Genomic DNA, 18,464 nt, shown 5'->3' on the forward strand with positions numbered 1-18,464 from the left:
TTTCTCTGTCTGATATTCAGCAATTCGGGGGGGGGGGGCATAATTTATGAACTACTTCATCCCCTCCACCGAAGTCCTTGTTCTCTTTCATATGCAGATCAATGCAGATTTAAAGCAATTGCTTCATTCCCATTACTGCTCAGCATTTTGTGGTTCTGTTTTAGGTAAGGTACCACGGTGTGGTTGTTACTGTTTTGGGTGTGGTGGGGGTAATATTTTTTTCTACTACAATTTTGGGGAGTTAAGCAAGTCATATAAGCACGAGGTTACACACCTCCCCTCCCCTGAAGAAATATAGAGTTCTAACAGGGCCAGTAGCACTAGGAGGGACTGGGCATTTTTCAAGTTGGCAGATCCCTCAGGTACTCCTGGAATCTCATCCTTGATGAACACAGAGCAGGTTGATGACACTAAATTGCAGGGGAATGGCTGCTGTAAAACTAGGGTACCTATGGGGGGGGCACTGCCACCCCTGTAGAGGTAAACTAACATAATATTGGTCTTTAGAGGGCCACGCATGCAAGGCATAAAAAAGCAGCAACCAAAGAGTGTGTTTACCTGAAAATTCAGCCAGTAATTTTGCAATAGCATGTGGCATAGGAGGCTCGGGAAGAGGGGCCTGGGAAGATTTGTTGGGAATGTCGTGCCCGCCAAGGGCAGCAGGGGCAGAAGCCAGCTTCACGTCCACAGCTTGCTCAAGGCAGAGGGGTCTCTTCTCCAGGGCAGACTTCTGAACAGGACCTCGGGGGTCTGGGGGTACCTCGCAGTACTGCCCAGGACGCCTCCCTCCGGGAACCGAGACCTTGCTTGGTGGAAGGGGCTGCCTCTCTGTCTCAGCCTTCCTGCCAACTTCTTTGAGGGCCTTGATGGTGAGGTGCTCTTGCTCAAAGTCTTGAGTCGCCTTTGGTGGCTGCTGTGAATGGGGATCCGCCACCTCGGATCTTGCTGCTTTTAGCTCTGCTTCCGAGAAGGTCTCAACAGCGTCATCCGGAGATTCGCTCCCTTTGGAATTCAAGCCCTCTTTCATAAAGCCCATAAAGCTCTCCCCATTGAGGGAGTCTGGACACACAGCCTCTTTTACATTGTCCAAGGGGAGGCCATCCATCCTGGGCCTTTTTCCAAGTAGGTCCTGTCCATAAGTGCACAATTCCTGCCCCGCTTTAGGAGGTATGCCAGGAGAGGGCTGTTTAGGCGGCAGAGAAGCAGCAACTGGGCTTCCCCCCTGAACATTTGTCTTGGTCTGGATAGCTTCAAAGTCATCAATGGATCCCCAATTGCATTCCAGGGCCTTGGGTGGAATTGCGCCTTCTGGGCTGGGTTTACGTGGCTTGCTCCCTTTGTCGTCTATATGTACAACTGCTGTCTTGACAGAGTCAAGTGCCTTGGGGAGTGGCTTGCTGCTCTCTGCAGCAGTCTCATTTTGGGAGGCTGGAATCACAGTAGCATCTTCTATGACGGTGTCATCTGACTCCCCAGAGCTGTCAGCATCAGCCATTTCGGGTAGGCTGGAATTTGGCCAGCGGACATCTGCCTTCGGCTCTGCTGCAGCGGTGGGAATGACTTTCATAACAGATACCTCACGACCGACTATGGCCTTCTTCTCATCCTTCACCACTGGAGATGAGCTGTCTTTTTGATGGATGCTGATTTTGAGGGGCTGGTGAGGGCTGGAAGCTTTGCTCGCTTCCACCTTGCCACCTACCGACCCAGCAGCGACGCCATTTGAATCTCGGGTAGGCGACGGCAAGAAGCCCGAGCTGCCAAAGTCATCAGGCTTGTCCTCCAGATCCTTAGGAATCATATCCCAGTTGAGCATCTCACTCGTGAAGCTGTGCAAGTCACGGACACATTTGGACACTTCTTCCAGTGCTGCCGTTGTGCCTGAAGACTGGCGTGAGAGGCCAGGCCCTGGCGGAATTCGGCTCCCGCCCCGTGGCTTCACTTGAAACTCACACACGCTATCTTCTGGGATGTCTGTGAGGAGCTCCCTTTCGCTGTGCATTACCCAGTTGCTACCGATATCATTGGAGTTGCTTGCAAGGACATCTTTGAATTCCTTATCAAATTCCAGTCTGTCAGCAATGACCTCAAATGGAGACTCAGGGGAATCTTTTTCCACAACGGCCTCACCAGCTACCACTGGGGATGTTGGGGAATGAGAATAGGCAACCCTGGGTAGAGAGTGCTCGGGTTCGTCTTTTGGGTTGGTTAGCAAAGCCAATTTGGACTCTCCACTTGAAGCTGGTTTTTTGTGTTGGTCACATTTACTCAGATCAACTTTTCCATCTAGGGCAACACCTCCCTTAAAGTCATTATGAGTCAAGGAAGAAGCTTGCACCACTGGGTCACAGATGTGAACTTTGGATCCAACAGAGAGCGACGATTCCTCTAGGCCAGTGGATCCTACAGAGACTGGCCCTGCTCCCAAACCTTCACTGGTCCCATAGATGTGGTTCTGACTTTGGCCATCTACGAATTCTTTTCCTACATCTGAGGGTGTGGATTTGCCATTTCTTTCCCTCTGGTTTCCTGAATATGCTAAAAAAGCAGCTTGAGCTCCAGCTGATCAAGAGAACACAGGGGAGGAAGGAAATTGCAACCTTGGAAGCCCAAGTTGTTGGGACACATGGAAGAAGAGACACGGACCCATCTAGGGGCCCCCATTTTACAAACGGGATAAAAGGGAAAGAGCAGCAGTCACAGATTTCACAGTCAAGCAGGCAACATGCTCTTAGAACTAGGGAGACAAGACTCTGAAACATCTGCCTTGGCAAACATGCAAGAGACTGTCACCCATAGGACTTCACAAGGGAGCCACTTCACAGGGGAATTATGATCCACAGGAACATAAAAGCCACCAACAGTTAAGTTCATAGCAGAAGAAGAGCTCAGGTCAGCCAAAATAAAATAAAATAAAATATCTAAGTGTGCAATGGTGAGCATGCCGGGTGGATGAATAGAAGTAACCCAAATTAGTGCATGTGAACAGAATGATGCTGGTTGCTTACAGGGTGGCATAGCTGCAGGGAGATGCACCCCAGTTCTGATAAGCTGTCAATGTTTGGAGGGGCTTCTTGAGCAAAGTGTCTAGGAACTCTGAAGCTCTAACAAGAATGGCATGTTTTACTAGTTTGCCACAGGACAGAGCAAAAAGGCCCTTCCAACTACTGTCACACCAAGTAATAGAGCGAACTGGAGAGAGACTGTAGCTCAGCAGGAGACCACATGCTTTGCATGCAGAAGGTCTCGGGATCAACCCCAGGCATCATATCCTGAGGGACAGCTCAGCCTGTAGAGCATGAGACACTTAATCTCAGGGTTGTGGGTTTGAACCCCACGTTGGGTGAAAGATTCCTGCATTACAGGGGTTTGGACTAGATGATCCTCATGGTCCCTTCCAACTCTACAAATGTATAGCTGTGATAAATGAGGCTGTACTGGGAAAGACCCCTCCATGAAACTCACGAGAGTATTAACACTACAAGACTAGGTGCACCTAAGATCTGACTATATCCTCCCTATGGATGTTGTGTGCCCTCTGCCTTGACTGAGCTATCCTGTCCTTTCTAGGTGTCAGAGAGCCCTAAGATGGGTAATTCTACCAATGCTTCTGGACTGGGTTGACACGACAGAGCAATACTGAGAACCACTCCCTAGGCTTGGGGCAATGGTTGAGAAAGGCACTGGAGGGGTGTGCCAAGAGCCTAAGGGCACCAGCCCACATATTGCAATAGAACCGAGTTTCAGTTACTCAGTGGATTTTTCTTCTCAGTCACCCAACACTTAGAATGCCATGGGAAAATAAAGCTGGAACCGTGACAGGCTGTTTCTTGGACAAGTGCAATATTACAGCCAGAAGGCATCATCCACAAGTGAGCTCCTGAAGAACTGCATTCTGGACTAATGGTTGGAAGTCCACAGCAGAAATCTCCCCTTTGTGTACAGAATCTAGATGGGAAGGGTGTTCATTTCTCCTGCTCATTATCCTCATGGAGCCACCTTAAGTGCCCTTAATGACCAAAAGGCAGGGAAGAAATCCTCGTTAACAAACATGTACACGTCCCCTTCTTGCTTCACGAAACATATCACGGTTAAGACTTCATCCATCCAGTCTCAAACCATGAAAGGTCAGGTGACAGTTGAAACTTTTCATGGTGCTACTAATATTGTATTCTGAATTTAGCCAGTGAGGACATGCTCTAGGAAGGAAGTCCTGATGACAGCTTGTTTTCTTGAAAGAGGACCATTTGAGCACAGGACTCTCTACTGAAACATTTTAGCCACTGCCTTGATTGCATCAAAGAAACACGCTCCTGAAACATGGAAGGGCTATTCTCACATCTTCATGCCATCTCACCGATTTCAAATTCACGCCATCTCACTGATTTCAAAACAACTCGCTTCCATGCAAGACTACCCTGGGTCACAGGTATGCCGAGTCCCTGTGATGATGCATAAGCCTATTGGGTCTGTCAACTATCTAGTGCAGGGGCAAGCAACCTAAAGCTAATGAGTCCAGTGTTCAAAATTAGCCAGGTGCCAGGCACATTTTGTGACTGGGGATTGTCAGAATGCAAGCACTTTGAGAAGTCTTGTCGCCATGCTTGGTGACAGAGACTCAAGAATAAAATTGCTGCCGCTGGTGCTGTGGGCATAGAAGGAGAAATTCCTTCCCAGCTGACTCCAAAGTAGGCTCGCTGCTGTGTAGCGTGAGTCACCCGTGCCCATAACGTAGGTTCCAGAAGCCATGTGGCAAATAGCTTTTCTATCCTAGTTTCTAACACTGGACGAGTCGTAGGTGGCAGGAAGGCAGGGGGAAATGGGGTGGCAGAAAGACAGAGAAAGAAATGGAATGGCTCCATTCACCTTTAGCTCTGGCCCCGCCAACTTTCTGGGTCTGCCCTGCCTACCAAAGGTCTACCGTCCCCAATCTACTTCTAAGGGAGTGTGGCCCAGCAGAAAACAGGCTGCCCTCCCCTGATCTACTGGGGTTGGTGGACAGACCCCATGGTGCATGTGTGCCGTGGCAGCGCAACAATTTAAAACAGTAAGGAAGAGAAAGAATGAGGGTATGCCTATACCAGGGTTTCCCAAACGTGGGAAATCCCATTATTCCTAGCTACCAGAACCCATGGGATGATGGGTGTTAGAGTCCCACAACAGCTGATGACCCAAGTTTGGGAAACCTTGGCCTACACTACCAGTTCTGTAGGGTGGGAACTGTAGGGTGCTAAGGAGTGTTACAGACTCCCCACCCCACCAAATTGCAATTCCCAGGATTTCTAGAGAGGCAGAATGGCAAACCAGTATGTCTGATGTATCAAGTATGCCAATTGGGAAGGGAGCGAGAGAGGGATATATACACCTTAAATTAAAGCTGGAGCCCATGTTGCAGCTGAAGGCTTAGGTTGGGTCCCAGATTTGAAAAGGCTGAAGGTCACGAGCATACCTGCTGGGGAAGGTCAGTGGTAATGGGCAAGCTGTGCTTCAGGGAAGCTCAATGCTCAGCTCTGGTCTTGTTGAGGAACTGTCTGAAGATCATGCCATGGAGGAACAGAACAAGGTTCCAATACAGCAGATGTGGCGTAAAACTTTAATGTCACTTGCCTGAGACAGCTCAGCTTTAAAAACAACTGCATGGCTAAAGGTGCTCCTCTTCACCTCCAACTACAAGCCTGGCAGGCACACCAGTTACAGCCAAGGAGAGACTGAATAAGGTCTTAATGCTCAAGAGAAGCACACAGATTAGTCAGGTGAAATTTTAGTTTTAAGGCAACTACACTGAGCAGAAGCAGGGAATTTACTCACAAACGTGACAGAGCTCGAAACGCTTATTCCCATCTACTTTTGAATAGTGTAAGTCTCAGTGCCCTCAGAATCGTCCGCTGCTTGATGGCATTTAAATGCCCATCTCAGTGGTAATTTGCATTCTGCACACAGAAGAGCCCTAGGTTAAATCCCAAGCATTTCCAGGTCCAAGGATTCTGGTAGCAAGGCCAAGAAGACCACTTCCTGAGAATCTTGGAGAGCCACTGCCCATCCGAGTAGACAACACAGAATTAGGTAGACCAATAGGTAGACTTGGTATAAGACAACTTCATCGACATTCTTTAACTTGCAGGAGTGCCTACAACCCAGTAGCAGAATGCTCAATGTATGTAAAAGGTCCAAGATCAACCTCTGGCTTTCTCCATGGAGAGAAGTAGGAACCTTGCTTGGACAGATGTCACAGTATAGTGTACCAGGGTAGATGCACCAAGGGCTCTGCTTCACTAAAGGCAACTGTCCCCAACCTGGTGCCTTCCATTAGTTTTTGGCCATCCAACTCCTGTAATCCGCAACCATCTACTATATTCACTGGTGGTGATGGGAGTTGGAAGTCCAGCAATAGGAGTACATGAGGCTGGGGAAGGCTGCAATAAGGCAGTTTTCTAATTTTTTGTGGGGGTTACCCCGTTAGTCAGTAGCCTTATGAAGAGTGGAATTATTCTCAGATATCTCCCTCAGGCCATTCTGAAAAGAAAGACACCAGGAGTGTGGCATATATGTTACAATGGGATATGATCTATCTCCATTGTCCTGCTGGACCCAGCAAGACACACAATGAATGAGACATGGATTGGCAAGACCAGGTAGCACAACGTATTTGCACCTCAAATTTTCAACGTCAGCTTTAAGTCAGGCCCAGAGGACAGCAGCCTGCCTAACTTGGAAGAACAACAAAAACCATCTGCAAATCATTTCAATCTATTTCAATCTGCACTAATTAAGTCACCCAGCACCTGGACATCATCTCTGGCTAGAATTCAACTAACTTTTACTCAAAATAGACATGCTGCAACAGACCTTGACTTAACAAGAGGGCTCCTTACATAAGGGTACAGTGCAGTAGTTTTTGCCTTGCATTAAAACAGAAATTCTCTACCTTTTCAGTTTTCAAACACACATTTCCAGCTCTTTTCCCCCTAGCTTTTAAATAAAAGCAGATCTTGTGATTGTGGACACACTATCAAATTAAAGCAGTGGCTTTCCAACAGTGTGCCAGACAGCTGTGATACCCTCATTAGGGTATCCTTAATTAGGGGGTCCTTAATTAGGAACAAGCTTTTCCCACTGCAATACTCAGAGACGTGTTTGGACACATTCTAGGCCCAGTAGGTGCCATGAGTATATTGAGTGTGCTTTAGAATCTTTTGGAATATACAATGGTTCCTCAGTTGACTAATAAGGGTGGAGAGCCTTTGTGGAGGGTAGGGGGCCTGAAAACCAGTGGGTTAAAGGTTCCAAAGCAGGAACAGATTTGAAAGGGGCTCCAAGCTGCCCAATCTCTTTACAATAGTCATGGCTATATCACAATTTAGTTGCCAGAGCTGTGACCTGGGCTCACAAATTCCCTTCTGCAATCCCCCTCTGACTATTCAATTTACAATAACCATGGTTTGTTGTTATGTCCAAAATGGAGTAAGCTACAGTCACCACCAAACCATAGCTTACCTGAAGGCCACAAATCAGTTCAAACCAAGGTTTCCAATTCTAGTTTGGTGGCAAATTGCCCATAGCTTGTGCAAGTAAGATGTCATGGCAAATTAGTTGTTGTGAATCACAAAGCGAGAGTGCGAGGAATCTGGGCATGTGGGAGGAGAGGGAGAGGGAGAGGGAAAAAGAGTGGGTGAACCTGAGGCATAGTCTGGCTGTAACATCAGAATTTGCCATAATATCTGGTTATGTCACTGCAACCTTAACCACCTTACCTATCTTCCACATCAGCCCTTGGAAAAACAAAACAAAACCCAAATACTACCTTGATTCTGCTAACCAAGAATAAGCCCTCAGATTTTTTTTTCCAGTTTAATCAAATTTACATGAATTGTTTCCATTGCAGAAGGATTTTGCAAGGAGGATTTTTGGATCAGAGTCAGGATTTCTTTACCAGCACATGCCCTAGAGCCCCTCCTGACTAAGCATCTTGCCCTGAAATTTTAGTCGCCTGCATGCTTTACTGCCATTGCCACCCCACACCTCCATTTTTTGCCTAGTGCTTGGTTTCTTCAAAAAGCAAGTTTACACAGACAAAGGTGAAGCTCTTCAAGAGAGAGAGAGAGAAAGAAAGAAAAACACAGCGTGCAGAAGCAGCCATAGAAATAGCACGTGATAAGCCACAGCACCAAGATAAGGAAATCAGCCAGGACTTTGCAGCCAAGCTAGGTCTCGAGGGAACTTTAAGTATTAGAAGGGGGGGAGTGAGAAGAAAAATGTTTTTTGTTGTTGTTTACAAAAAAGGCTGTAACTGGTTTGCTGCTGTTTGCCCCAAATGTCTTTCATTGTAGCAGCTTCCTATTCGGGGCTGAAAGCATTTCTGATGCCTAAATCGTTTCAGTCTACCCCCTGAATGCAAGGTGCTAAGGACAAACAAAAGGGCCCCACAGGGTTGATGTTGCTGGACTCCACTGTTGGCTATGCCAGCTGTGGCTGACTAGAGTTGGGAGATGAAGAACATCTGGAAGGCCATAGATTCCCTATTCCTGTTCTAGAATAGGCCAACATGGTGCCCACTGGATTTTGTTGGGACTCCCAACTTCTGGCAAGCCCAGCCACAATGACCAAAGGTCAGGGATGATGGGAGCTGTGGTCCAAAATCTGGAGAGTCACAGGTTGGCTACCCTTGTGGTAGTGACATCTAGCAGGACACTGTTTGGAAACAAGATGCTGATTGGCCAGGGCAATTCCGAGGCCTGCTCTGGTCTCAACTGGGGTGGTTAGGATATATCTCGACAGCCAACACTCCCTTTCAGCTGCATGACGCAGTGGACAATAATCCACAGTATCGGGTGTAGCTGTAACAGTGATGAAATGGGTGCCAATGGGGTGATGCAAGGCAAAATGCTGGACAGACAACACCACCACCAGCAGTGTTGCTGATGTGGAATGAATTGCAACCTGATTCTCAAGATCACGCCTGGCTTGCACCTTGGCGTGTCAGCATGCTCATACGGTGCTTACAGCAAGTCACAACTGTGGGTGTTTTAGCAAAACAAAAAGCAGCCAACATTTCAAACCCGAACCCTCCATCAGCAAATAGCTAGCTCTGGGGGCGGAAATGGCTACCACTTTTCACTGGGCCAACCTGTGCTGGCAGTGGGAGCAAACCGAAGTCAGCGTGAACTTCTAAGGCCGTGCCTGAAATGCTGTGTTGCTCGGGGTGGGGAACCTGTGGTCCCTACAGATGTTTTTACGCTCCAATGCCCTTCAGCCCTCCACAGCATGGCCAAGAACCAAGAAAGATGGGAAGTGCAATTCAACAACTGCTGGAGGGCTGTAGATTCCACACTCCTGGATGCAGGTCCTAAGTTTCTACCTCTACTAATGGTCATGGCGAGTGGTTTTATCCAAATTGTGTTCTGGGGAGCCCTGGGGCTCCTCAGTGAGAAGATCAGGACTGGCAGACAAACTTTGTAAGATCAGATCATATGCTGCTAGTAGTCTCCTCATGTAATGTAAAGTCACAGGTGAATGTGATCTGTGTGTGTGTTTCTAGCACAGGTTTGTAAATAAGCTCACTAAAATTATTAGCCAACCGTGAGGCCTGCATTTTCATGCTGGCAGTGGAAGAGGGGTAGGCCCTTCCTGATTGGCCTGCATACAAGCATGGCATTCTGCCTCTCTATAGACTGAAGAAGGAGGTAACCTTCTACCACACTGACTGGCTACCTAGCGAACTGTTCCTTCTTTGCCAGCCCCCTCTGCATTTCTATACTGGTCATGAAGAAAGGAGCTTTTCTTCCTCTGCACTTAACACAGAAACCGAACCGCCCAAATGGAATTCTTAGTTGCCTACTAGACAAGCTATTCTAGGGCACAATTCTGTTTATGTGGGCCAACTTTCCTCCATCTGGAGCCCTCTTAAAACTACTACCCTAGAAGCCCCTGCCAGCATGGCCAATTAGTTGCAACTTGGGAGTCCTAAATATTTGGAGGGCACCAGGGTGGGGAAGGTTGACTATGGACCAATGGTTAGCGGTCCACTAAGTCTGGCCAACACCCTGCATCCTCTGCAAGATAACTAGGCATATAAAGAGTTCCATGGAGGTGAAAAGTCACCTAATGGAAGGTAAGATGTGAGATTCTGAATCCTGTTGAAGACAGACATCAGCACCATTATTCATGTGACTTCTCTGAGAAACATTAAGGATGGGAAACACAGAAATTTTGTTTCATTGCAATTGAAGCCTACTATTTGCTTTGTCATGGAATGAGGTATGGGGAACTGGTGGCTTTCCAGATGTTGCTGGACTACAACTGCCATCATTCCAATCACTGGCCATGATGGTTTGGGCTGGGAAATGTAGTCCACCAACATCTGGAGAGCCACTGGTTTCCCATCTCTAGATCAAGTTATCTTCAAATTCCTTCTTACCTGGTCTTGTTATTTAAAGCTGCCATAGGAAATCTGACCACATGGTCCATCTAGTCCGGTAATGTCTATTCAAATTGGCCACAGCTCTCCCAGATCCCTTCAACTGGAGATGCCAAGGATCAAATGTGAGATCTCTGGTATGCAAATCATGAGCTTCACCATGGAGTTATGGGCCCTCCCTTATTATGTAACACACATAATATGTAAGCCTATCTATACCCTCCTCACCAACTGTATTAAAGAGCCAAGAGAATTATCAACTCTTCAGCACCTTCCCTACCAGCATCTTCCTGGTACATCACACACCTCCTTCCCAACAAAGGCAGGTCCCGCCATTCCTTCTAACTGACTTTGCATGTCTGCAAAGGAAACCCACATCAACACTGCCAGCACCAAACTATCTGCTGCCAAAGGCATGCAAGCTGGAAAGAGTTTCCATTCATTCACTTTAGCAGAGTCCAGGACAGCAATTTTCCAAACTTTGTACCACTACAGGCCACCAACCTGTCTGCAAAGTACATACTGAAGCATCTTCTATGGGAGCCATTGTGCACTGTAAAGATTCTGGGGCATGATCTGTCAAGTGTACTGCAATTACAGGGCACTGGGCAGGTCCACTGGACCTCACTGCCCCCCTTGTGACATATGTAACCAAGTGCTTGCTCAACTCTTCCTTACAGCCACACATCACATGGGAAGATTGTTAAGCACAGCCAAGCTGGACTTCAGGAAGTTGCTTACTACTATTGCTGACCACTCAGAGGTAGCTCTTGAGTGCCCTAGAGCAGAGTTTGAAAACCAGTAGCCTAGGATGCAATACTATCCAACAAGAAAACTACATAAGGGTATGGCTGCTCTGTTGATTATCATTAACTTGAACAAAGGAGATTTATTTTGTGAAACATGTCACAACGCCTGGAGAGGCCTACTGGAGCCATACTGAGATTGTAGTTCCTTTCTAAACTTGAAACTCCTGAAACGTCACAATCTGGAGAAGTTTTCGATCTAAAATTTTGCCCCTTCACAGATGGGGCAACCAAGCCCCCACTCTTCCTGAAAGATATATTGTTTCACTGAACAATAATCCATGTACTTTTAGCAAATATGGTGGTTTCAAGACTGCAACTTTAACACAGACAAGAGTTTAACGCTACAGCTTGCTAGAAATAGTAATGGGAAGGTAGACACTAAATACCGTATACTAGGCCATGAACAAAGCTCTGTTGACTATAACCCAACAAGCTGTTATGGAGCTAGCTAGAGGGTGTGTGGGATAATTGAAAGAGATGAACCTTATCCTGCTCCCAGTTACAGCCTCTTTTGCAACATTTTTCTTTTAGCAGGGGTACAAGAAAAATGACAGACTTGCCTTGTGAGGTCGAAAAGAGAGAGACAGGCTGAGAGGAAGAAACAAAGGAATCTGAAAGGAAAATACATAGGATGAGACTTGATGACCTTGGAAAGGAGGAAAAAACAAACATTACAGCAGCTTTGTAGTTCCAGATGTCTCAGCTGTACCTGGGCCACAGGAGAGGGGCTGAGGAAAGATCAGCAGCTACTCACTCACCTGGCTGCAAAGTTTTATGAAGATTCTACGACAGCAAAGCCAAACTGAAGGATATTATCCATCTGCTTAAGAAGGGAAAAGGATAACCTCGTCACACGACAATACCTACAACACACTTTTTTCCTTCTGATTTTTCTTTTTCTTGCTTGAAATGCCAGGAAAATAACAGGTAAGTAACAAGCAACTAACTAGACTTCAGGGTAATTGGAAGGCTTTTGGCAACTGCTTAAATGAGACTTTAGAGAGAGAAAACTGGTCAACCCCATTTTACATAGAGGCCACAGCCTCACATGTGCAGAGCTAAGGGAAGCCAATGTGGCCCCTGTCCGAGTCTGGTTACTAGATCATTTCCTGCAGCTCCCAAAGTTGCGTACCTGGATGCAGCAGGAATGACAAAATTAGCTTCACCGTGCCAGCTTTCCTGCACTGGCTTTCAATGCAAAGTTAGTAAGAAATAAATTCAAAAATAGGTAGAGGAATTTTGCCAGGCCACTGAAACCCATCTGAACCCTTACTCAAACTCTTTCTAAAACACACAATACATATCAAAACATACTATCAGTTATGCTACCAGAATCGCAGTCAAGAGCCTCAAAACGCACCCTTCACTTATTGCTGACTCTTCTCTCTCCAGTCATGTCACACCCTTTGCTGTCATTTTGCTTTCTGTGCTTCTCACACCTCCACTCACAGCCAGCATCTAACCAGAAAACAGCTCCGTTGCCCAAGCCCAACATCCCCTTCTTGCTGGGAAAGACAGAAATGTTTATGTATTAAAGTTCTTTATGCCAAGCCATGATTCACATCTGCCTTCCCCAACCTAGTGCCCTCCAGATGTTCTGAACTCCCAACTCTTATTAACCCTAGCCATTGGCCATGTTGGCTGGACTGATGGGAGCTGGTGAGTTCAGAACATCTGTGGGGCACCAGGCTGGGGAAGGCTGGTTTGTACTAACCATAGCTTAGCATCCAAACCATGGTTGAGCTCCACAATTTTACTCGCCAAGTCATGCATTCAAATAGCCCTTGGGCAAGCATGATGAGCCCCAGGCTTCCTCGCAACCTCACTGCCAGTGGGGCAGAGGATTCCCACCTGCTCCCCCAGCCCAAAGTTCAGAGGGAGCAAGGGATTTGATTTGGCAATATGAGCTTCCCTTTGTCCTTGAGCTCAGAGCTGGAACAGGGAGAGAGAGGCACACATGCATGTATGGGACAGCTGACAAATGCAGCCAATCAAAGCAAGCCTCCGTCTTCCCTACTCCAGCTCCAAGCTGGCTTGGAACATGGACACAGATACTCACGAACACACCTGTTTCTGCATTGTGTGGCACTCCCTGCCCTTCTAACTGCAAACTGGGAGCTATAGAGAGGGGGCAGGGGCCTTGCGCCTTCTTTAATGCTTTCCAGGTGCCTGGGCATGGCTGCTCCCACCTCAAAGGTTTTTGCCTACCAAAACTGTTTCAATTTGTAGTTTTAGCACATGCTATAATTAGCTGCTGCAACAAGTTTTTGCAGGACATATGATTTTTGTATTATATATATTTTTTACTAATTACATTAGCCTTTGTAAGATTTTTCCTGAAAGGCAGGCTACATACATTTTAATAAATATAATCTATGGCCAACAAGGATATGTGTTACAAGGGTTGTATCCAAATAAGCCATTGAAATCAATGATCATCAATAACAAGTTCATTGATTTCAACTGGTTTACTCTGAGTAGGGTTTAATCGGATGCATCCCAAAGTATCTGAAAGTGCGGTTTCTAACACACATCTTTGAGAAGTGATTGTCTCTCATGGACTACAGTACATGAAACTTGAGGTTCAGTGTGGAATTGCCAAAAAGGATTGTGTCCAACCCATACCTAAGGAATCTCACATTCTGCAGTCTGCTTAAGGCTAGAACTATGGCCTGGAAACTGTACATGACAAAACCAGTTTATCCACTCTATCACAGACCTTGGTAGATGACTCATATTTTCCAGAGTAACTGTACAGAAAAGAGAGAGAACAAGCTTGAAAACCTGAAATGCCAGGCTGCGAACTGGTATTGGCAATAATTCCTTAGGGGAAAAAAGAAAGGGAGGAGGCTCTCGCCAGTTGCTTCTCATGCTTATCCCTGCCCAAACACCCCTCCGCAAGGGGAAAATTTCAACACCGGAGCTTATTTAGCAACAATGAACAGCAGCTCTATGCAGACCATAGATGACAAGTTACAATTTGCACCAGGGGTCTCCCTCTTTTAAAAGAGATGCATTGTGAAGCAATTGGCAAATGCATTCCCTAGCTACAGCCCGATGTTGTGCAGGAGAGAACAAGGCTCGGGGTGGGGGAAGAGATGCACTGGTAGAATAAATGAATGTAAAGCCCCTGGCCCCCCTTATCAATCACTCCTCCGTTCCCAGCTGTTCTGCCAATAGGGCTATTTAGTGTCATTTGACCACAGGATTAAGCTTTCAAAGGAATCTTTATTTTGATTTATCAGACCTTGCAAGAGGCTTGCGTGCACAGCCAGAGCGTAATTGCGGAGTTCTAGATGGTTCTTTGTGGAGGCCTTTCTGAGGCAGCCTGAGCGGATCCCAAGCTGGGATTTGCATTGAGAAAAAGCAACTGTGCTGAAAAACCATGGAAACAATGTCGGTTTTTTTTAAAAAAAACACCACCACCAAAACAATGAACAACAAAGCATTTTTCTACCTATGACAAGACAGACCTTGACAGAGAACAGCACAAGGCGAAACAGGTCAAATTACAGATGCATTCCTTATCATTCTTTCATATTTGTACCATGTCATTCTACCCAGAAGAGGGGTCCCCCTGAAAGAACTACAAAGATCTAAAGCATCTTAATAAAACATTTAAATAATCCGAGCACAGACCAATGCAGTAAGCTTAAAAAGCACAAGCAACTCCAAGCTTTAACGCCATTCCCAAAGCATATGGTCAGTTTTTCTAAATGTCCAGGGCTGTGTTTAAAGACCACAAAATGGTCTGAAACCCATATTAAGATTTATTGACTGTCATCAAGTGCAAAGATATTAACCTCCTAAAAAAAGGTTGAATCTTCATTAAAAGTGCAAATTACTACTAGTGGGCAGTAGTTAGCCTTTGTACAGCTATCAAGTCCAGCATTTATCTCATTAGTGTTCAAATTGCTTCTTACATCGTCTCAGTAGTCTTTACAACCTCCACCAAGTAGACCAGGATTAAATCCTCACTGTAGACAGAGTCGGTGAGGAGGCTGAAAAAATAGCTTGTCAAGGTACATCTAGGGTATTTGTGGCTGGGGCATCACAACTCACACTCTTGGCCACTAACTCTCCCCTCACCAATTTACAACCCCCCCCCCCAGCTTACTTCTGTTTCATTTTCACATATTTATTTTATTCCGGAATCTCATAACTAGTTTTTTCTGGTTTAAGAAACATTTGCTACTTGCAGAGTTCAAGTTAACAAACAAGACAGTCACAGGACAATCTTAGGACCACAATGCAATCGATTCTCTCCCACAATTGTTTTTTCTTTTCTTTTCTCTTTGAGGCAGAAAAAATATATCCCTTAGATGTAGTAGTAGTAGTAGTAGTAGTAATAATAATAATAATAATAATAATAATAATGTAATACCACTTAATTGAAAGTAAAACAAAATTAAGGAAAATAAGCACTGTAGCAGAACACATCTCAACGGACATCGCTCCCCAAAGGCATGGCCAAAGAGAAATGCCTTCACTTTCCACTGGGGGGAATTGACAGGACAACCATAACAAATGACCATGACACACTGGGGCCACAAATGAGGAAGCCTTGCTTCTTGTGGAAGTTGATCTGCCATCCATATGAGTCTGTACGTTTACCACAGCAACACTCAGAACTGGAGGAGATTCACATGGGAGAAGACATACCCCAAGGCCCAGCTGTAGGCGCTATCTAAACAACAAAGCTGGGTTATAAACAAGAATCCTTAAACCACTGGTCTTCAAATAAATGGTGGCTCTGGATCTGCTGGTGAGTCATGCAAGGCCTCTCATGATCCTCACAAGTGGGCAGCAAATAGTCACAGCAGGCCTCTGAGGGTGTCAGCAAAGCCTGCACAACTCAGAACAGCTTTGCTGGACAGCTACTTGAGGATGTGATGGAGGCAGTAAATAGGTTGCATATAAATGTGTAAATAAGGCAAATCAATCACATGTGGGTGGTAAGATTCATGTATTCTTATGACAAGGCTGCCACCAAAATAATAATGTCAGAGAAATCTACACCTATTATTTCAGGGGCCATCAATGTGGCAGAAGTCTTCTCTGTTACCCACAGAATCTTCTCTGCTTGATGAAATTAGGAAAATTTTACATCTCCTCCCTGAACATTCAACTTTAATTTTAAAGCAGTCTCTAGTTCTTTTGTTTGGGGAGGGGGGGGACCCTGCAGGCAGAATTCTACCCAAATGCTCAGTAAGAAGCTGCCCTGTTCCCACCCACCAGCGTTCTGGCCAACAGGTGTCGAGTTCTTGGGGTAACTGAGAAGCACCTGGAATTTACTGTTTATACAAATGCATAGCTATAAGCATAACAGGCTACCTATATTTAGTTTCCAGCTGTGCTGCACTGATACTTCCCCACCCCATTTCACTGCAACATTCCTGGCTAGAGGCCTGGCCGTAGGAAGTTTGTGGTTGGTACAGATTCACATCATGGAACGTATACCATACCACCTCCCTCCCTTCATTTCACATCAATTGAAGATTGAGTAATGATGACCTTTAGAAGTACCACTCCCAGGCATATCACTGGGGATCACTTCATTAAGAAGTGTGATTGTAGCTTTTCTTTTTAAAAAACAGAAACAAAGCTTGAAGCAGCTACAGAGAAGCAGCTCAGATTTTGATCCGAGCACTGTCTCTCACTTTTTTCTTTTTTTAAAAAAACACCCTTTCTTTTACTCTCCTAAAAATTACGCTGGACATGCTTTGGGTGGGGAGGAAGAGGGAGAAAGACAGGTACTAGTCTTAGACTTGCCTTCTTCCACTTCCCAGCTGACACAGCAGCAGCTCATGCGTGTTGGAAGAGAGTACAAGAGCACCCCATCTCCCCAACGTGGCTTCTCCTATCAAAATCTATTCCAAGTTGCTTTAATGTGGTAGGAAAAGATTATGCGAGATGGGATTGCACCATGTCTGTTTCATGAGCACCAGAGACCTGTTCTGTAAAAAAAAAGAAGCATTAAGGCATCCCAGCTGAAGCAACAGCGGCCTGCACATAAGGGGTGGATCACAGGAAAGAGCTGCATGTTATGATGGCTGGTGTGGGTGCGTGTTGCTGGGACAAAGCTGGAAGGCTGCCTAGAGCTGCCTTTGTGCAGAAGCACAGTGTATTCCCAATGCAGAGAAAAAGAGAGAGAGAGAGATGGGAAAAGCAGGTTGTCAACTTTGCTTCTGTTTAGTGGAAAACACAATTAAGCTTCCTTGCGTAAGAGGAAATGCATCCAAACAAGGGACATTTCCTAATTGCTTGAGGGACAGTACCCAGATTTCTGGCTAAGAGTGTCAGTCATCTAATGGAGCTGCTTGGAGTCCAGTATTTCTAACCAGTCTCGAATTTATTTTTCCTAAGAGTCCATACAAACACAACATCAAGCCAAGGTTTTTCACATGGTGGGTTGATCCCAAGTTACCAGCTGCCTAACTGCCATGCAGCAAAGTCCGGGCCATTGTGTCATCAAGTTTAAGAGCTTCATGACACATGTATTGCATCAGCTCCAAACCAGAGATGGTCCATATCAACCCCCAATTAAAATATGACTGGGACCAACACTTCCAGTTTCACTGGCCTGCTTTTCCAAGAAATAGCATCTCTTAGCCCAGAATCACACCATGAATCATCACCTCACCCTAAAACATTAAAAAAATTATAAACTGACTCATGAGCTACCTGGAGCTTTCAAAAAATGATGATTTAGTCCCATAATTTCAGCCAGACAAGTGCTTTTTAAATTAAGGTTCTCAGCAAAATGCATCTCAGGACCACTCTACAAATGGAGCAGAATAAGGCGGTAGGATGGATCTACAAAAGCGCTGCAGGCGGGGATCATTCCTCCCCGCCATGTTCTCCTCTGTTGATTATTTTAAAAAGCAAAAGTGGCATGTCTCCATTAGGGAGCAGGAAGCCAACTGCAGTGGTTGTTGGACTCCAACTCCCATCAGCCCCAGCAAGCGTTGCCAATGGTCAAGGATGATATGAGTTGCAGTGCACCAACACCAGAAGGGCATCACTTGGCTATCTCTAAGAAACAGCATATGTTAGTCCCTCATTCTACTGCCATGGGCAGACACAGCCTCCAAGCCACCAAATAATTCTGTTTGAGGCAGGTCAGTGTCCCAATGAAAGAATCAAGACAATGGACCAGTTTAAATATCACAGCCAAGCCATGGTTTTGTCATCATGTACAGACTTTGGGCTTTCGTTCTCCCTCCTCCACTCACCTGCCA

General features: G+C 45.9%; 1 protein-coding gene across 1 annotated transcript in view; it reads right to left on the reverse strand.

Annotated features, from left to right (window-relative positions):
- The window catches only part of RTN3 (reticulon 3), a 39,286-nt gene that overhangs the window by 14,173 nt on the left and 6,649 nt on the right, over positions 1–18,464 (reverse strand). Inside the window, exons 2-3 of the mRNA XM_081891392.1 lie at positions 11,784–11,834; positions 559–2,562 (exon numbers count right to left, since the gene is read on the reverse strand). Of these exons, the coding sequence (XP_081747518.1) occupies positions 559–2,562; positions 11,784–11,834 (2,055 nt within the window). The remainder of the gene's footprint in view (positions 1–558; positions 2,563–11,783; positions 11,835–18,464) is intronic.

The sequence above is a fragment of the Podarcis melisellensis genome, assembly GCF_964234715.1.
Source record: "Podarcis melisellensis genome assembly, chromosome: 16".
NCBI lineage: Eukaryota > Metazoa > Chordata > Lepidosauria > Squamata > Lacertidae > Podarcis > Podarcis melisellensis.